This window comes from Eleutherodactylus coqui, chromosome 10 (genome assembly GCF_035609145.1).
Source record: "Eleutherodactylus coqui strain aEleCoq1 chromosome 10, aEleCoq1.hap1, whole genome shotgun sequence".
Lineage (NCBI taxonomy): Eukaryota > Metazoa > Chordata > Amphibia > Anura > Eleutherodactylidae > Eleutherodactylus > Eleutherodactylus coqui.
The window spans coordinates 118,689,531-118,710,350 of NC_089846.1; the positions used below are offsets into that span (position 1 = coordinate 118,689,531).

Sequence of the window (20,820 nt, forward strand, 5' to 3'; positions counted from 1 at the left end):
AAACAAAGGCATACCGTTTATGGCTTTTTGTGAAAAATCTACTGAAAAATCAGTTTGGGGGGAACATGCCATGATTAAGTAGGGAGAGGTTGTAGACCAGGTACTACCATGTTTCCCTGAAAATAAGACCTACCCTGATGATAAGCCCTTGCCACACTAGGTAAAAAGAAAAACGCAATACTCACCTCGCAGCCGGGGTCTGTGTTCCCCGCTATGGTCTCCCCGGCAGTGTGGCAGGCTGCTGTGTGATCCTCCCCGCTGTCATCTCTCTCTGGTAAACGGGGCTTTGAATTCCCCTGCCTCCAGCAAGTAAGTGCTGTGATTGGATCGAGAGCCAGCCAATCACAGCCGGCGCTCGATGAACCAATCACAGCTATTCAATGAATTACATATTTCAGGTTTAATTTAACATTGTTGGTGATTTATGTTAAAAGTTAAGAAAAATATGGGAAGGGCAGTTGCTACCCCACCAGCAAACTACCCATCTGTATATAAGAAGGTGGCGGTCACACAGAATGAGGGATATTGAACATGAAGTCACACTATAAACCCATTTAATCCAGGTAGATTACTGTCCAGTGTTGCGCTGGCTTCACCCGTTCCACTGCCACAGCTGTTTCCAGTCTTACTAAACATGTTTTTAAGCTAGTAAGATCAACATGGGGGTCTTCACATCCTTCCAACATAATGCTATAGTTTTCCTGGCAGTGAACCTAAGAACTCCTAGTAAATAAAGGTCGGTTCCAGCGAGGACTCTGGTCACAGAGCTGAGACACGGACACTTTACTAGGATCCAGAGGAACATTAATTCCATTAAATAACACAATTCCTTCCAAATCAGAGACCAGTGTTTGGGGTGGATTACTCATTGATGAGTACATCGTGAAGGTCCTGAGAGCCCGAACGCTCCGTGATGGGTAGAGTTAATGTTAGCGATGTTGCAGATCATCTGGGACAAGACCGCTTCAATGGGAATCTCCACAGATTTTTAACCCCACAAGAAGCACAATCCCCCATTATTTCAATCACGGATGACTCCAAAGAAGAATTTTGGCAAGCAGCAGTACTGACCTCCAGCGGATCAGCAGCGAGGTGGTGTGGGGGGGAATCAAGGCAAGAAGATTTATTAGAACTACTTGGCCTAAATTTCCCACAGACTTGGGATAGGGAAACCTGGAGTAACATTTGCAAGAACAGTATTGCCTTCTTCAGGATTAATACTGAGGTCTACGTGATCTTAAACGGCAGACATAAATACTCAGTTTGGCCAAGCGTTTCCGTGTTTTATATGGGTAAAGGGAGGTAAGCTTCAGCCAGACAGTTCCGGCAGTGATTTATATCTACTGATATTAATGAGCCACTATACAGGGGTTGAGCAATCTGCTTGTGTTCCGTACCCCTGTGTGTTGTGGCACTAGCAACAGGCTCCCAAAAAAACTGATTGGCCGGTGTTCAAAGTCATAGACCCCAGCCAATCAGTCATTGATGACCTATCCTGAGAATAGGTCAGCATTAGCATTGGTCTGGAAACCATCTAAGTTTAAGAACATTCATTTAAATAACCCTTTAAATAATCTAAAAGAGAGACACTGAATAAGAACAACCGGCCTTCAATCTCAGGATCAGTGGGCGCCCCAGAGGTCGGACCCCCACTAATCATATCCTAACAGTAGGCCATTATTTTATAGGATGGGAAAACTCCTCTAACAGCAAAACTAGTAACGGTCAGCACAGTCTTCTTATGTAACATGCTGTAATAAGTAAACCCCTCAAGGTCTTTTCATTTTTGGTTTCTCCTCCCTAGTTTCAAAAAGTTGTAACTCTTCTTTTTCTGTAAAAACAGCTGTCTGGGGATTATTTTTGTAGGATGAGTTGTATTTTTCAATGGTACCATTTAATGTACCACATAATGTACTGAAAAACTTTCTAAGTGGAGTGGCCTAATTCCGCCATTTTTGGGGTACTTTGTTTTACAGGGTTCACGTTGCGGTAAAAATTACATATCTATTCTGAGAGTCAGTACAATTATTAAGATACCACATTAAGAGTTTTTTTTTGCTGTACTACTCATAAAAAATTTACATTTTTTTTCTTTCACCATCTTCTGACAGACAATTTTATATATCTATCAATGGGGTTAGGTAAGGGTTAATTTTTTGCGGGACGACAACTTTTATTGGTATCATTTTGCAGTAGATATGCCTTTTTGATCGTTTATTAACATTTTTTCTTGCAAACGTGGTGACGGTTGTGTATTTTTTTTCCCTGAACAAAAGTGCGTTATTTTGATAAATTGCACTTTTATTCTAGATATAGGAAAAGGGTTCTTTTTTTTTTCCTAACATTTTGTATGATTTATTTCTTACAATTTGTTTTTTCCAGGTTTTTTTAGTCCTCTAAGGGAACTTGAACTTGCAATTGTTTGATCGCTTATACCATATACCGCAATACTTTAGTGTTGCAGTAAATGGTATTTCCGCCACTACTGCATTAATAGGCAGAAATACAAGGCAGCTCCAGGTGGTCTTCAGTAGGCCCTCGGCTTTCATAATACCTAAATGGCATTTCGCAATCTCATTGGTGGTGGTGGGGGGGACCTTCAAATCGGCGTTTAGGTCATTTAAAGGCCATTCATCAGAATTGACAGCAGCAATTACAGGGTTAACAACCACAATTAGTGTGAACGCTGATCGTGGATGTTGCGGTCGAATGTCAGCAGTCAAAGACAGCTGACAGGTTGTGTATGTAGCGGGCTCAGCTTCCGGGCCTGTTCTATACAAAACTTCTGCACCCAAGTAGTGCATATACATAACATACCCTCGTAGGTAAGATCTAATGGTGTCCCAATACCAGAACAGTATCAGGATACGGGGCTTGGGCCTTACCTAGAGCTGATCCAGGATACTATCTGAGGCTCCTAGGAGGGACAGTCAGAAGGGGTGTCCCTTCATTTTCCCGAGGGTCATAGAGTAGATGAGCTAATCTAGCCTGATCGGCGAATGATCCGATATTCCCCTCGGTAAATATTAGAGACATTGTGGAATAATAATGGTGGCCCAAAGATATAATTAATACAGCTTACGGCATGAGAACTCGCTTATGTTGGGGTGACAAACATGCCATAGGTCTTCAGAAATTATTGCAGCTAGCCGGGATAAGCCTCAGTGGAAGAAGCAAAGAACCCGGTACGCTCGCCATCAACCACTCGTAAGAGAGCAAGGTGGGTGGGCCATGGAATACAACAGCGGTAACGCCTAGAGTTTACGCTTGACTACAATCAAGGATGCCCTCTGTTTTTGAAGATCTGCTGAGAAGTCCAGAAAGAGAGGAATGGATGAATTATCATATCAGATTTCACCATGTAGACGTGCAGTTTGCAGTCAATACAATTAAGTAGGCATGCCAGTAGTGGTCTTGGGGGCTCCCCGGACAGAATATTTCACTGGAACACAATGGGCTCTCTCCACTATAAAGGCTCATCAGGAAACCATTCATGGAGCAATTTTTCCACAAATTCCTCTGGCTTTTGCCCCTTTGCCCTCTCCACAATGCTTATAATGCAGGGATTATTTCTCCTGGAGCGATTCTTCAGATCTTCTGCAGCCAAGTCTCAGCCTTGAGAGCGAGGTCTCACACTATATATAAAAGTGGAGCTGTGAGGTCGTCCAAGGTTGATATTCTAACTTCCACATGTGCGACAGAGTCTTGAAGGCTCTGAAGGTCTTGTCATAAAAGTCTAACTTCCACTTTGATGTCATCGATTTTACTTGTAAGGGCAGCAGTAGACAACGGAATACCTGAAAGGAGCTGATCTCGTCAGGTCTGGTTCTGTGGACTCAGCTGCAGGGTCCGAGGGTCTTGCTAGTGAAAGCACATGGCGAAGCAGGGTTGTGAGCACGGCCCCAAGGTTCCTCTCTGACAAACCAAGTTGATTGATTGTAGAGAATTGAAGCGTAGAGCCCATTGGACCCATCTTGGTTCGGTCCTAGAGCAATTTAGTTTGGAAAGGGGTTTTGGGGGGGGGGGGGGAAGGGAGTGTGGGCCCTTTAAGGGGTTGAGGAGTAGTATGTTATACAATCATCAGTGCTGCTGCACTTTATCCCCCCAATGGTATTCCAGTAGTTAGTTTCTCTGAGTGCAAATAGTGAGGTGTAAGGCTGAATTATACAGTGACCTGTGGATTATGGCAGAGTCCGCAGAAGGAGTAAGCAGTAGCTAAAGCCACCTTTTCCCTTTAAGCTTCTTGTCCCCCTTCTTCATATAGCAGCCGCAAGAAAAAGGCGAGGTAAGATGGCGGAGTGCTCCTAGTGTGGGCGCAGTAGTCCTGCCACTTACAGGCTACTGCAATGTCAAAGGCCTCATGTCCACGGGGAAAAGAAGAATTAAAATCCGAGGCGTTTTTCCCGCACGCGGATCCGCGCCCCATAGGGATGCATTAGACACCCGCAGGTAATTAAATACCTGCGGATGTCATTTTTCCCGTCAGGCACGGATCCGCGTGCAGGAAAAAAATGGACATGCTACATTTTCGTGCGGGTCTCCCGCGGGGACAGCTCCTACAGGCTTCTATTGAAGCCTATGGAAGCCATCCAGATCCGCAGGAGGTCCGTACCAGAATTAAACTCACCTGCTCCGGACGATACGGATCTTCCTTCCTTCGCGGCCGGATCTTCTTTCTTCGGCCCGGTGGATGTGCACGCCGCGGGAGTGCTGAGCACATCCGCCGGGCCAAAGAAAGAAGATCCGGCCACGAAGGAAGGAAGATCCGCATCGTCCGGAGCAGGTGAGTTTATTCTGATTTTCAGCCTCATGTCCGCGGGGCAGGAGGGACCCGCTACGGATTCTACATGGAGAATCCGCGGCGGGCCTGATTTTGCCCGTGGACATGAGGCCTAAAGTCACTAGCGACCGTCGGGGGCCGCCTCCGTGTACTTGTAGACATGAAACAGAGCGCTGACACAGGATGAGGTCGGGATTACTGATGTAGCTGTCAGGTATGGGAGCTCCTAGACCTGCGGCCGTCCATGTAGCCACGACACCCCCACCCCCACCCCCCATTTGTAATTTTTAGTGCCATGTAGGTTACATCTGTCAATGTAATGTGCACATAAGTATTCCAGGGAGGCAAAAGATATCAAACTGTTAGTTGGGAATGATGCCCCATGGCTAAACTTAAAATAAAGGATCTGTTTGTATGGGCCACCCTCTGCTTTTTTCAAGATTCATCATTGATGTGTAGTTTTGCCATATGTTTATGACTGTTTTTACAACTTGCAAAACATGGCAAGCGAGAGCCCCCACTCTTGAGATTGGTGAGGACCCAGTGGTCGGACGCCCCACTGATCTATCAGCTTTCACCCATCGAGAGGATGAGTAAAAGCTGGAAAAAAAAACACCACATCTCTGGAATACCCCTTTACCTGTCTATAAGATTTGGAGCTCTGTATACAAAAAGTAATCAGCCCAAAAAGCGTAAACACAATAGTGACACTTTGTTAGAGAGAAAGGAAAGGGGTGCAGCAAACCCAATTGTGTCAGATACTTGAGTCACAGCTATGTGACCAAGATTCAAAAAGCCTTGAGGAAGGTTATAAAAAAAATAGGTAATTGAGGTGCTCCCGACCAGGTGGACCCACCAAGAGTGGGTGGACTAGATAGGTGAACACAAAAAAAAAAAAAACTTGTCTTGGCACCACTCTCCAATACAAGTCGTAAGACGACAGGAGGAAATATTAAACTTTTCTTTTATTAAATCAATTTAAAAGCCAGCTAAGAGTGTTTTTGTTTTCACATAACTGCGTTAAAGAGGTTTTCCACTTTTTTATTGCTTCTATTTAGAGAATTGTATGATTTCCAAAATACATGTATTGACAATTCTACTCACACACCGAGCTTATAACCATTGGCCCCATTTGTGCAATAGTATGGCGTAGTCAGTCTGTCCATAGTAATGGATGTTGGTCATGTGACTCCTTGTAGTCAACGGTCACAGATCAGGTAGCCAAGAGTGACTAGTAGCTTATTGAGGAGCAGGACTCTGTTACTGCCTGCAGCTCTCGTTCTGTCTGTGGAGAAGCAGCTTTAATATTCTTCTCCCAGTCTCCTGCGTGCACTTTTTAATACTTTTTTTTATTATTATAAACAGGTAATACCGTTAACAACAACATGACGCTTGAAGACGTGTGGTTTATAAAAGTTTTTTTCAACCCTTTACAGGTGTTTTCCGTGGAAAATACTATGGATGACCTATCCTGACCCACAGAATGAAGTTATGTCATTTTTGCTGCAGTGCGCACACTGTAGAAACACGACCGGGCCGAACGTCAGAATTTCATTTTTTTCCCCATTTCACTTTACTTAGAATTTGCCGTGATAGGCAAATGGTACCTGAGGGGTGGGGGGCATTTAACGGTTAACAGCAACGATCTGCTTGAGTGCTAATCACTGCTGTTGCAGGCAAGGGTTTGCTATTAGACAGCCGACACACGGCTTGTATAGAGCGGGATTGGCTCGCATCCCGCTCCCTATAAACGCTAAACACCAAGGACATAAATCCACGTCCTGTGGTTTTAAGGGGTTAATATAAAGTTAACTTGCGAACGTTCGAGTTACGAACAATCTGTGAGCACAATATGATGTAATACCATAGCAGGGACCGGACAGGCTTCTATCAAGCCTTTCTGGTTAGATCGCAGGACACTGTGCAGTTGCTAGGCAGCCGGGGGGCCTTCTGAAAGGCTCCAGGGCTGCCTATGCAGAGCGCCTATCAAGCCGTGCGCTTAACCCCTTCATGACATGGCCTATTTTGGGCTTAAGGACGCAACAATTTTTGGCGGATTTTCTTCTCCATTTATCAAAAGTCATAACTTTTTTATTTTTCCGTCGACACGGCCGTGTGAGGGCTTGTTTTTTGCGTGGCGAACTGTAGTTTTTATCGGTGCCACTTTTGGGTACATTAACTATATTGTAAAACTTGAATTTTTTTTTTATGATAGCAGGGAGAGAAAACGCATCAATTCTGCCATAGATTTCTTTTTTTTTTACAGCGTTAATCATGCAGCATAAATGAGACTTTCCATTTTTTTCTGCGGGTCGGTACGGTTACAACGATACCAAAATTCTTACATTTTTTTTCGGTTTTCCCACTTTTCTGCAATAAAAACCCTTTTTTTGGAAATCTTTTTTCTATTCTAAATTGCTGCATTCAAAGTCCTATAACTTTTTTATTTTTCGATGTACAGAGCTCTATGAGGGCTTATTTTTTGCGAGACGAGCTGTAGTTTTTACTGATACCATTTTGGGGTACATACGGCTTTTTTGATCACTTTTATTGCGTTTTTAGTGAGGCAATATGCTAAAAATTAGCATTATGCCTCAGTTTTTTAGCGCTTAAAAGCATAAAAAAGGGGTTTTTTTTACATTTTTCTTTTCTTTTTTTTTACATAATTTGTGTCCCTCTGAGGGACTTGCAGCACTGTGCCTATGATCGCTGTCATAAGGCATGGCAGAGCTACTGCTCTGCCATGCCTTATTGCTTATACAGCGATCATAGGCATAGGCAATACAGGACGCCGGTGTCTGGCGTCCTGTTGCCACGGTGACAGGCCGGGCTCTCGCGATGACATCGCGAGTTCCGGCCGGAGACACAGAGGGAGCCGCGCTCCCTCTGTGAACTCTTTCCCTGCCGCGATCTACTTAGATCGCGGCAGGGAAGGGGTTAACAGCGGGGGGCGTATCTCCGATGGCCCCCCGCTGTTGCAGCGGGACGCCGGCTATGACTGACAGCCGCCTCCCGCTGCGGGATAGCGCGCAATAATATGTGATCCCGCGCTATCTCCAGGACGTAAGTTTACGTCCTGTTGCGGGAAGTACCAGGCTGCCAGGACGTAAACTTACGCCCTGCAGCGGGAAGGGGTTAATAGGCACTCTGCATAGGCAGCCCTGGGGCCTTTCAGAAGGCCCCCGGCTACCTAGCAACCACACAACATCCCGCGATCTTACCGCGGGACACTGTACAGGACCCCTGAATGTCGAGAATGTTCTTACAGCTGGCACCTGGCGGCACCAGTTCTGACGAGTCGCGCCGCTCGTCGGAAATGTTAACAATTTAAATACAGCTACAGACAGCGGTATTTAAAGCGTTAACAGTTCCGACGAGGAGTGCGGCGTCAAAACTGTTGCCGCTGGGTGTCCGCTGTAAGAACAGCCTGCACCCGATGTTGTATGGAGCGGGATCCACCCGCCATCCTGCTCCATACAAACATTTGTTCGGACTTGCAAACAGGCTCCTGGAACGGAACCTGTTCGCAAGTAGGGGACTATCTGTACACAACTATCTTCAAGTATTGAGTTAACTGGAAAAAACACACAGAGGAGACAGGGTGAAGAATAGAAGAGCTGCTTCTCCACAGACACTGACAGACATGAGAAGACACTGCTGCAGTAACACTCTGTGAGTTCTGCTGCTCAGTAATCTACTACTCACCTATTAGATGCCTAATCAGTGTCACCTGAATACCAGTGGTCACATGACTGACAGCCATGACTATGGACAGACCTGTCCATGGGCAATATCATTCTACTGTGCAGATAGGGGCTATGAGCAGAATTTGAAATACATGTATATCAGAAAATCGTACGAGTTCCTATACTAAATAAAACAGTAAAAAGTCAACATTTACTTTAAGAAATTTGCTCATCTAAATTAGTTTTTAGCATTTCAGTCAATCAAGGTCAATGCCATCACTTACTATGCCATTGGAAACAGGAAACGCATGTCTTATAAGATTCTCAAATATTTCCAGTTTGCTCTGCTCTTCCAGCTTGTACGCTAGCCGTAAGTTCCTCATATCCTTTGGAGACAAACAATGGGGCTGTGTTAGAAAGAAAGCTATAATCCGGGGTTATTACACTGAGAATGTTAAAAGCGGAGGAAGTTCAAGAATTTCACTGTTTACAAACTTCATGTGAGAATAACCGTCTGTACATTTCCACTTTAGTGGTAGCAGAAGTCGCTAATCCCCCTGTGCGGAGACGGAAGGGATATCCTGCCCCATCGTGGGGACCGCGCTATGGAATCATTTACGGCCGAGCCATTAAACCTCATAGGAGATCAAAAGGTGGAGGGACACAAACGCCGACCTCACTATACATGAAGCAGAAGCCTGGATATGTCTGGACTGCAGCAGTTAGCAGATCAAGAGATTACACACACAGACCTCAAGGTTCTTGTAAAGACATAAATATCATCACTTACTACATTTAAAGGGGTTGTTCCACCAAAAACATTTATCACTTCGCCCCCAACGATAGATGCTAAATGTATCATCGCTGTGGGTTTGACCGTGAAGGCCCCCAGGGATGACAAAAATGGCGCATCATTAATCCTTCTTGTAAACGGAGTCAAGAACGATGTGGTTGGCCAACTCCAAAGACAATGAAAGTAGTGGTGGTGACGCAGGACCTCCACTGCATCCACTGGGGGAAATCTGGGTACGTCATTCTCATGATCCCTGGAGATCCCAGCAGCCACAGATTTATCGCCTATCCTGTGGACAGCTGGTATTTTGGTGGAAAAACCTTTTTTTTAAAGAAAGTACTCAAAGTGCCACATAATAGGCTAAAATACAAAATGAGCTCGGACTGGGCGAAAACGTGTGTAAGTGGGTAAAAAAATTGGCTCAATGATAGAAAGCAGAGGGTGGTAATAAATGGTTCGTACTCTGATTGGACCACAGTCGCTAGCGGGGTGCCACAGGGTTCAGTATTAGGCCCCACTCTGTTCAACATTTATCAATGACCTGATAGAGGGGCTGCAGAGCAAAATTTCAATATTTGCAGATGACACAAAATTATACAATATAATTAATGCAATGGAGGACAATGTGCGGCTACAAACGGACCTGGATAAGCTGGGGGCTTGGGCAGAAAAATGGCAAATGAAGTTCAATGTTGAAAAATGTAAGACTATGCACATGGGCAGGAGAAACGGATGTCACCAATATACACTTAATGGGGTACCACTAGGGAAAAGTGATATGGAAAAGGACCTGGGGGTATTAGTGGATTGTAGACTGAACTGGAGTAACCAATGCCAGTCAGCTGCTGCAAAGCAAATAAAGTCTTGGGGTGCATTAAAAGAGGTATAGGGGCGAAGGATGAGAACATTATCCTCCCACTATATAAGGCACTTGTCAGGCCTCACATGGAATACTGCGTACAGTTCTGGTCACCGGTGCTCAGGAAAGATGTCACAGTGCTTGAGGGGGTTCAAAGAAGGGCAACTAAACTAATACATGGAATGACGGGACTGGAATACTATGAGAGGCTATCCAAATTGGGATTATTCACCCTGGAAAAAAGACGGCTAAGAGGTGATCAAATAACCATGTATAAATACATGAGGGGACAATACAAGGATCTCTCCCAGGATCTGTTTATACCCAGGACTGCGACGGTAACCAGAGGACATCCGCTACGATTAGAGGAAAGTAGGTTTCATCACCAACATAGAAGGGGATTCTTTACTGTAAGAGCAGTTAGACTGTGGAACTCTCTGCCGGAGGAAGTGGTGATGGCAAAATCCATAGAGGAGTTTAAAAGTAGACTTGATGTCTTTCTGGAGAGGAAGGACATTATAGGATACAAGTCTTAGGTTAATTGTCAATCCGGGTATACAGGCAGGTAGGAACTATTTGGGGTTGATCCATGGAACAGTCTGATTGCCATTAGGGAGTCGGGAAGGAATTTTTTTCCCAAAAGGGCTAAATTTACTTCTGCCCTTGGGGTTTTTGCCTTCCTCTGGATCAACACAGGAGGATAGACAGGCTGGACTAGATGGACATTGTCTTCATTCAGCCTTACATACTATGTTACTATGTTAATTGTAATGTATGAGATATTCTCCAATAATTGCAGGCAAAGCTCCCATTAAAATCAAAGGGAGCTGCACCTGCGACTTTCAGCACTGGCCACTACACAGGGGTCAGAGCGATCTGCTTCCACTCTGTATCCTCTGCACTGTGGCGCTAACAGCAGGCACATCAACGGCTCATGGTCCCAAGCGGTAGCCCCCCTCCGATCATAATGTATCCTGAGGTCATCAAAAAACAATTGCCTGGAAAAGCGCTTTAAAAAAAAGGTTTCACTCTCTGTAATGTATACAGTTACCTTGCAAACTATCTCTATGCCACAAGAGTTATTTCCTTGGCTTTGAACTCCAATCTTCTCCACTCGGCTGATTACACCTAGAGGTACATCAAGGATAAATGGGGGGTCCTGCAATAGAATACAGAAATATTAGTACCTTACTTAGTAGACTGAAGCAATAATTTACATGTAATTAAGGTTATTAGCTGTTATTAATCATTTAATTAATGATATTAACTGAAAATATCACAGCATGGATGAAATTTGGAGAAAATCATCTCACACCCACTAGAAGCAATAAAATGCAATAATAGAAAGACATCATGTAAGGGCAGCATCATTTTTTTCCCTATTGTTCAGAAATTTCTTCCCAACATTGTTGCAGAAGTTCCCACAAATGTGCTGCACTGGCAGCTTGCTTTGCTTTCAGCCTTCTATCAAGTTCATCCTAAACAAGCTCAATGGGGTTGAAGTCTGAAGACTTCGCAGGCCATTCAATTCTTTGCAGCTTACAAGTTTCTTGTTGTCTTCTTAAAGCAACCTTGAGGTTTTGGGGCAAAATCTTGTCCTGGGACCGAAGGAGACAATTTTACTCCCTGCTATAGATCTTCTATGCTGATGTCCTTCCAATCTGCTGGTTCTTGATCCCAATATCAGCTATCGATGATGGCAGATGCAATCTTCAGACTATCTAATCCCCACCACACATTGGTAGCAGTAGACTACCAATGCACTACACCTTATCTCTGTTTGACAAGCAATGCTCACATGATCAGTGTTGGCTAATCAGAGAGCAGTGCATAGTGTGCATGAGGTACAGGGGCTAGCAAATTGCAGCTGCCATTTTGGATGAGTGAAAACAGAATCCAAAACCAGGTGATCGGTGGGACATTGGCAGGGAAGAACAATGGTAGCTGATATAACCCACCCTCCAGTCCCATGACAGCAATTTGTCCCAAAACAGAAGGTTGCTTTAAAGCAGTTCTGACATATCCTAGAAGTAGGCTTTTGATCATGGTCTTGCTGTAATATAAACCCCTGAGCAACTAGGAGTACACCAGAGGGTATTGCATGGCATATTAAAACGCTGTAGCAGCCCTTTTTGTCCAGTATGTCAGTCACCCTTTGCAAGTTGCCAGCTCTGGATCTAGTAGAACAGCCCTAGACCATCACGTTTCCTCCTCGACGTTTGACAGTTGGTGTCACACACTCGAGAACCATCCTTTCACCTACTCCACGACGTACAAAAATCCGGAATGATGTACCAAAGATTTCAAATTTTGAATCATTAGTCCATAAGACCTTTTCCACTCTTCAGAAGTCCACTGGAGGTGCTGCTTGGACCAGGCAAGTCTTCTTTAAATCTTAGCAGTGGTTTTCTTACGGATACACTACCTGTCAAACCTGCAGATAGAAGTCTTCTCTTCACTGGTGAAATCAGGTATGTGGACCCCGAAACGCGTTGTCTTGTATACCTATTATTTTTACTGAACTGGCTGTGATTTGAATAAAGTGAAGTGAAGAATAAAATTGCTACTTCTAGCTTTTAAAGGCTGACCTGGAATGGGGGGGAAATGGTTGCATCCAGATCCCCCCAGTGAAGTAACATCCATTTTAACTTGAATGTACATCCCTTACTCATAGGGGTTTAGTAGTGCAAGGGAGCTGGACTTTTCTCTATTTTACATTGTCTATTACTGAGGCTGGATACCCCGGATTTTCATTCCCTGCTGCTCTACTGACTAGATTGGGATTTTCACCTGAGAGATTATATAAAGCTGGAGTGGACCCTTTTGGTGTGGAGTTCTGTCTGATGACAGACTCCATACCAGACAAGTCAGTCCACTTTCTCCTAAATATATTCACATCTTTATTATTCCTCCATTTCTGGAACGCAGATACCTTTTTTTTTTTTGTTGTTTAAGTGCTTTTTGATGGTATAGGAAACCGTACTGACTGCCATCTTGGCTTTCTTAGCAATTTCTCTATAGGACAGACCAACATGTCTAAGGGTCTGCATGTCTTCTTTGGGTAATTTCCTTTTTTCCCCCCCATTATGACAGTAATCTCTTCTGTCCTGAAGAGCAAGACTATCTAAGTCCTGTCCTAGAGGGTGTAATGTAGTCTATTCCAAGACCGGTTATATAGAATCAGAGAGTTTGAAAGTAATCTTCAAATGTTGAGAGACTTGTAGGAATAGTTTGTAGCTAATTTCAAACCATAATTTGCCATCTGTGCTTCAGAGCAGCTGTCCTTGATGTGTCCCTTGAAAAAAGCCCTTTGATTAAAATCATAAATTCAGACTATTGTTGTGTTTCAGGTTAAAATTTCATAATATTTTTATGTTTTTAACTTACTTCTGAAACTTCCAACTATTTCATCTTATTTGCTCGACTCGAACTGTGTTTACGTCAAAAATAACTGGAAAAATGGAGGTGTCCTAGAACGTTTGACTAGTAGTGTACATTTCATAAAACGAGCAAAGAATTGACGAATAGAGTAGGAGATGACAAGTTGTAACAGAAATCTTCAGGGAACAATAGAAAAATATTGTCTTTCCATTTTCTCCCATCAAAGGCCAAGGTGGTGGTGCTTTATTATTCCGGCGATGATAACACCAACTAAAGGTATTTCAGCACTTGAAGAATAATGTTAACATATACTGTATGTTTAAGTAAGTCAACAGTGCTGTTTTCCAATCAGTGTCGGTACGTGCACGTAAAAAGTCGGACATGTAAAAGGGACTCAAAAGGGGTTATCTGGGACACCGTATTCTGTAATCTCTCGCTCAGCTTTCCACACTCCCCCACCGCTTCTGAACTTCATTTCCAGGAGGGGAGTCACAACGACCTAACATGAAGGGAGCTGGTGATTGGCTGCAGCAGTCCCTTTTGACAGGTATGTCATCGCTTGCTCCCTGCACCCGGTAGTGAGGAACAGCAGGGACTGGAGAGCCGCCCAGCATTAGTTAAGACTATATTATTTTTGCCTGCAGGGCAGACTGTTTAATTATTATTTTCTGTACTCTTCTAAATAAGCTACAGACCGTAAGTATGCAGTCAGAAGGATGAGCTGTGATCTCCTCTATTACAACTGTGTGACAGGAGCGGTCTGATCATCATCAGTAACGGTGACAGGAGTGCCTATATCCCATGCTAAGCAGTTTTTGTTGCAGATCCATGTAACAGCACCACATAGACTGAGAAATCGACTAGAAAATGAATGTAGAACCCCCAAGTAGATCTGAGCTGGTCAGAATAGAGATCACATTGACCATCTGAGTAAAAGAAAGAAATAACTAATTAAAGTGACACAAGCTCACATATATACTGGGGGCATAGCTACATAATGAATGAATTTTAAAAAAGGCACCAGAGTAGCCCATTTAATACACCCTATCCAAGGCTTTTTTTCAGAGCCCGGCATAGACTGGATACAAAATCCCAGACAAAATACACCATATGCAATGCTATATTATCTGGGAGAATGCTGGAAATTCAATAGGCCCTCAGTGCAGTGAATGGCACCCATCAGGTCCAGCACTTCCATATTATTTGTATACGTACATACTACGGCTGAGTTAAACATTGGAGTGTTGAATGATGCCAATACGTGCAGTAAAATCCTCAGTTTACTGCTGTAACAGCAATTAAAATAAGGGTTTACTGGGTCTGCCATATGATGAACACCCGCTGGAAGCATTGACTATATTGGGTTTCCATCATTTTATTGGAAAAAATAAAAAATAGCACTGCATTCTGCACTACTTTCTCCTGCGTTTATAATGACGACCAAAGAAGAGCCCTCCAAACAAATGTGTAGATCAAACCTAAGCCGCTGAACTAGTGAAAGTCGTCAAAATGTGATCTGCAAATACTGGGTATGTTATGGTAAGCAGAGATCATTCTCAATACTCCACACATGCAGAGCATTAGTACATCTCGCCCGACACTTACCCTTTCCACATTTTTGAAGTACATCTTGAAATCCGTCACCGTTAGCGTCCCGCTCACTGCTCCCCAAAATGGACAGATATACATGACATCCTTAGCTGTAAAATAAAACGGGTCACACTTCAGATAATGCCGGTCGTCAGCAGTCATCCCTAGAGGAATCTGTAGCAGGGGCCGCCACATTTACAGCCTGACCATGGAAAACGTGTACAGGCCAAGTCCGCAAAACGAGAGCCAACTTATTAGAAGCAAGCCCTGGCTACAGATGAAATTACACGTACCTCCCACCCCAACCAGTAACCGCTGAATACAACCGCAACTTATCACTATTTCATCAGGATTTGCCACCATATATTTGATTCTTGACCCAACAAATACTGATCTGTAGTTATCCAATAGAAAATAATAGTAATATGGTGGCAAAATGGACAAAATAGGTCAAGCTGCATAAAAAAAAAAGCCCTTGAAAAATATAGGCGTTTGAATAGATACAGAGATCTACATTAGCTCCGTATTAGGGTCCGCAGACCACGGACAGAACAGAGCTAAAACATGGCCATCGGATACTGGCCTAAAGGAACTATTTATCTCTGACCATTTTACTTTTCACGTTCTACATAAGTCTGAAGTGCTTTGTCAATTATTTACTAGGACTAGAGATGAGCGAGCACCAAAATGCTCGAGTGCTCGTTACTCGAGTCGAACTTTCAGTGATGCTCGAGAGTTCGTTTCGAGTAACGAACCCCATTGAAGTCAATGGGCGACTCGAGCATTTTTGTATATCGCCGATGCTCGCTAAGGTTTTCATTTGTGAAAATCTGCAAAACCCAAGAAAGTGATGGAAACAACACAGCAACGGATAGGGCAGGCGAGAGGCAACATGCAGGGCTGCGTCTCAAGCTCCCAGGTCCCACTATTAAGCCACAATAGTGGCAAGAGTGAGACACCCCCCCGCACTGTCAGCATAAAGATCGTTCTCCTCTGCCACAGCTGTAACAGCTGTGGCAGAGAAGAATGATGTTAGCCCATTGAATTCAATGGAGCCGGCAATACAGCCGGCTCCATTGAAAGCAATGGGCTGCCGGCGATCGCGGGATGAATTGTCGGGAAGGGCTTAAATATATAAGCCCTTCCCTGCAATTCATCCAGAAATGTGTAAAAATAAAAAAAATATATATATACTCACCTGGTCCCGGCAGACGGAGTTCAGCGCGGCCGGCTGCAGTTCTCCTGAACTGCTCTGAACAGCTGTGAGTAGTATTCAGCAGCCGGGGATTTAAAATCCCCGCCTGCTGAATGAGCTGCCTCTGATTGGTCACAGCCTGACCAATCAGAGGCAGCTCTCATTCACACCTATTCATGAATTCATGAATGGGTGAGTGAGTGCTGCCTCTGATTGGCTCAGGGGCAGCTCTCAGCTGAATGACAGCTGAGCTGAGCCAATCAGAGGCAGCACTCACTCACCCATTCATGAATTCAATGGGCTAACATCGTTCTCCATTGAATTCAATGGGCTAACATCGTTCTGCCGGCACAAGGTGAGTATATATTTTTTTTATTTTTACACATTTCTGGATGAATTGCAGGGAAGGGCTTATATATTTAAGCCCTTCCCGACAATTCATCCCGCAATCGCCGGCAGCCCATTGCTTTCAATGGAGCCGGCTGTATTGCCGGCTCCATTGAATTCAATGGTCAGTGCTCGTTTAATCGAGACGAGTACCGCGTGGTGTTCGTCTCGAGTAACGAGCATCTCGAGCACCCTAATACTCGAACGAGCATCAAGCTCGGACGAGTATGCTCGCTCATCTCTAACTAGGACCTTACATATGGCTTCCAGTGTCCCCAAATCTGCCTTCATTAAGGGTACGTCCTTATGGGACATTGTTTCCACTGTGGAAAGTTTGCTGTGGATTTTGGCACGGACGCACATCAAAACCGGTTTGTATTACAAATAGATTTTGACCCGATTTCACTATGAATTTCATTCCAAAGGGTGAAATTGACGGCTAAAATCTACAGCGTAACGTGCCGTGCAGATCCACCTCTTAATGACCAGAGAGTTCTGGTCTTAAATGACTAGACACTTAAGTGAGCATATAGTGCTTTAAAGGCCTTATTTATTTTTCTTGGGCCGCCCAAAATTATTTTTCCTGCATTTTTCTGTGACCTGTAGGGCTGTTTTTGAATACCTTTTCTCACAAAAGTTTTTCCCATTTTCGTTGTAATTAGAGTTGGTGTACAAAAAGTTTTTTCTTTTTTTTTTTAAAGTTCTATATTTTCAAAAGTAGTATATTAAGGCCTCATGTCCACGGGCGGGTCAGATTCCGCATGTAGGAGCCTGCAGCAGAATCCAACCCTGCCCGCAGCCGAGGACCCTGCTTACCAGTCCGGATGTGTGCAGAAGTGCCGGCTGGCGCAGTACATTTCTCTTTTCAAACTTCCTGCTTTCCCGCAGAACCCGCGGCCCATCCGCAGTGTCAATGGAAGCAGTCCGTGCGGGAACCGCAGCAAAATGGAGCATGCTGCGATTTTTTTCTTTTATCCGCGAGTGGGAACTGCAACTGGTTTCCGCTCGTGGACATGAAGGATCGCTTTACCAGAGCATGCTATGGAGGCTTATTGCTGTGGAATTCAGAGCGGAACGCCCCCTCTGTGGGTTCCACAGCAAAAAAAACACCTGTAGACATTGGGTCTAATTCTAAAATAAAGCGCAGAAATGGGTCCCCCATTTATTTTCATTCATCTTGATATACAACCTGTATCGTCTCAGATTACAGGGCAGCTATGCCAATGGTTTAAATTTGCGTGGGTGGTACTGTATGTCCCCCATGACGTCATGCAAGACCTCTGGAGAACATTCAACCTGTATTTTTTCTTATTTGACAATTAGTCACTGGCAGAGCTGAGCTGGTGTCTGCTAAGACCAAGCAGAGCTACCATACAGGCTGCCATTGGTGATCACATGACCGCCAGGTCCAATAGAGGAAGCAGCACCGACACTTCCTCCATAGCACTCATTGAGCTCTATGTAGGCTGGACAAGAGAAGGCAGAAGTGGTTGTAGACCTTTTCTATCTCCTTGTGGTTCCTGGCTGTTTCTGACACCCAACCTGCTCCATTTCAGGAGATTTAAACCTGTATATATACCGTGGCACAGGTTTAAAGCCCAGGACCAAGTCTTCTACATGTATGGTGCTTGCTATGAATAAGGTTAAAATCCACTCTTCAAATCAATTTTTCTGTATCACATAAATGAGACTTCTTAAAACCTCATTGACAATGCTGCGGATTTGCCACCATAAGATCCAGTCTTTATGGTACATGCGGATTGTTTCTGCGTAGCCTCCAGTGTCATCAGAGACCCCATCTTTCAGGATGTGCCCCCTAGGGCGAATAGCGGACTGCCCAGGTTCCCACTCGCAGCAAACCATGGATTAGGACAGAAGCCATGGTCAGCTGGCCATTTTCCCCTGCAGGGATATGTAGTATAGCAAGACAGCTATTCAGATAAATGGCCGCTCTGTTATACAAGGACAGCACCAAGTCTCCCTGACCGGGAGTCACTCTCCCAGAGCGGGCTCTTGAGCAGGGAATCCCATTCTATTCCCTTCATATTCCCTATTAGAGCATATTAACAGTGGTTGGGTTCTTGAAACAACCCTATAGCTCCCCCTAGTGCTGGCTGCTGACAGATGGAATTTTATAATTCTCCTCTACAGATATACACAGCAGCACCAACACTGAGCTCCGAACCTCATAAAGATTTAGTTCTACGAGGACTTTAGTAAATATAAACTAAGTACACATACAGAAGAGGGTCGGATAGCACATATGGCCTTGCTATACCCATCCCCACTTACCAATGGCTTTGATAGACTCGCCAGGAAAAAGTGGTGCCTCCTCCATCTGTGCCAACTTGTTCCCATCTCTCAGAGCCTGGCAAGAAGAATAACTCAGTCATATCCCAGTTGAAGTGTTCCAGGTAGTAGAAGTCCTTCCGCCCCGTCCGAGGAGCGTACGGCTGGTAAACACAGGATATTAGGCACGCAGTGGGCTCCGGACAGTCTCGATCACCTCCCGCCACAATCATTAGCTCATGTATAATACATTCATCTTTCAAGGGATTTTTGTGAAACGCGACATCGTTCTATAAGCAAATATCCAGGGCAGACATTGATTTCTGTGGGCTGCTGGTAATAGTAAAGCATAGGAAGACCGGTTTGGATTATGAACACCTCCACCGGGAGGTCAGACATATAAATCAATGCACTGCTTCTATATACAGTGGGAAGGAGAGTGGGGGGGTGGAGAACAGAAATCAATGTAAGCCTCAGTCCTTGCATGGAGCCCACAAATATCAAGCAGTGTACACAATACAGATGCGGCCATTAATGTGAGATCCTTACTGTAACGCTTCACTTATTGCACTTTGATATGTAAGTAGTAAAAAAACTTTCAATAGAATTTAAAGGGCATTTTTTCATTTTAACAGACCCCTTTAAATTCTACAATGTAACTAGACTAAATAAATGTCAGCCAAAACGGTAAAGTGAAGGACCCTGGGATAGCAATATGCAAATAGATTGAGCCGACACACATTACAGAGAACCTGTCGGCACTCCTGACCTGTATAGTTCACTTAAAGGGGATGTAGCAGAATTAATAGATCACCTATCGGAGAATGGGGATCCAGTTTCTTTCCAACACTACAAGGTCGCTTCTCCTGCCGCAGAGACGTCAGATTGAACGGAGCGCATGGAAATAACTGAGCGCTTGTACTCCGCCATCTCCAGCGGTCACATTGACTGGAAGGATACCATGCATGCACGACTGCAGCGCCATTCAATCTACTCCTCACTATGAATGCGGGGTGGGGAGTAAGCCCGTAGTAAGGAAACCTCTATTCTCAGGATCAGTGGGGGTCTCAGTGGTGAGATCCCCAACAGTTGGACTTTTATCACCCAACCCAGGGCTAGGTAATAAAAGTTGATTCTGTTACAACCCCTATAATGCTTCCCAGTGGGGGTGGGGGGGGAATAAATAAATTACCTGAAAGCGCTGCAGAATAAGTTGGCGCTATAAAAATTACAAGTTTTTTTTTTATACACACACACAGGGTGAGGCAAAAGTCTGGGCACACCGTTTAACTGATGCAATAAGAAAATTGACTTCCTATGCGTGAAAGTATTAATTTGGAGGGAGGCCACATTTTTGGAGAATTTCGGCGGCCATTTTGAAATCTGCCATATTGAATTTAGCTCAGGTTTCTTAAATGGGAAGGGAGTCATGTGATATATTACTCAGTTTTGATCTATCTTTACTTGTTTAGGAGTTACACAAGGTGCATTCAAGTTCTAAGGTCTCAATTATTCTCTCAGGAATAGGAGCAGATAGAAATATGGGGCAAATATTAGGAGACGCAAGTATTTTTCAGGGATGAGCGAGACAATTGGCAGCATTGGCCAGTGCAAAGAACCCACACGGCAGCGGTTGGAGTTAGGAGCGTTTTCAGTGCTTAACATGGCTCGTAGTGGCCAAGCAATCGTGACGTCAAGAGGGGGATGCTGAGAACTGTCTTCCGGGGGCTAAAGATCATGACGGCGGTCTTCTGCTGCGGCTTCAGAGCTACCAGTAGAGATGCCTCCATCGAGACTGGAGATTGAGTTATTGTAACCCAACACTTGTGTGGTATTCACCTCTGAACTCGTGCCGTAGAA

General features: G+C 44.3%; 1 protein-coding gene across 2 annotated transcripts in view; it reads right to left on the reverse strand.

Moving 5' to 3' along the window:
- Window positions 1-20,820, reverse strand: part of MTMR1 (myotubularin related protein 1) — an 80,892-nt gene that overhangs the window by 33,222 nt on the left and 26,850 nt on the right. For both annotated transcript variants that reach the window (XM_066581783.1, XM_066581781.1), the window contains 4 exons: window positions 18,964-19,039; window positions 15,105-15,199; window positions 11,170-11,277; window positions 8,751-8,852 (listed from right to left, as the gene is read on the reverse strand). In XM_066581783.1, coding sequence (XP_066437880.1) covers window positions 8,751-8,852; window positions 11,170-11,277; window positions 15,105-15,199; window positions 18,964-19,039 — 381 coding nt within the window. The remainder of the gene's footprint in view (window positions 1-8,750; window positions 8,853-11,169; window positions 11,278-15,104; window positions 15,200-18,963; window positions 19,040-20,820) is intronic.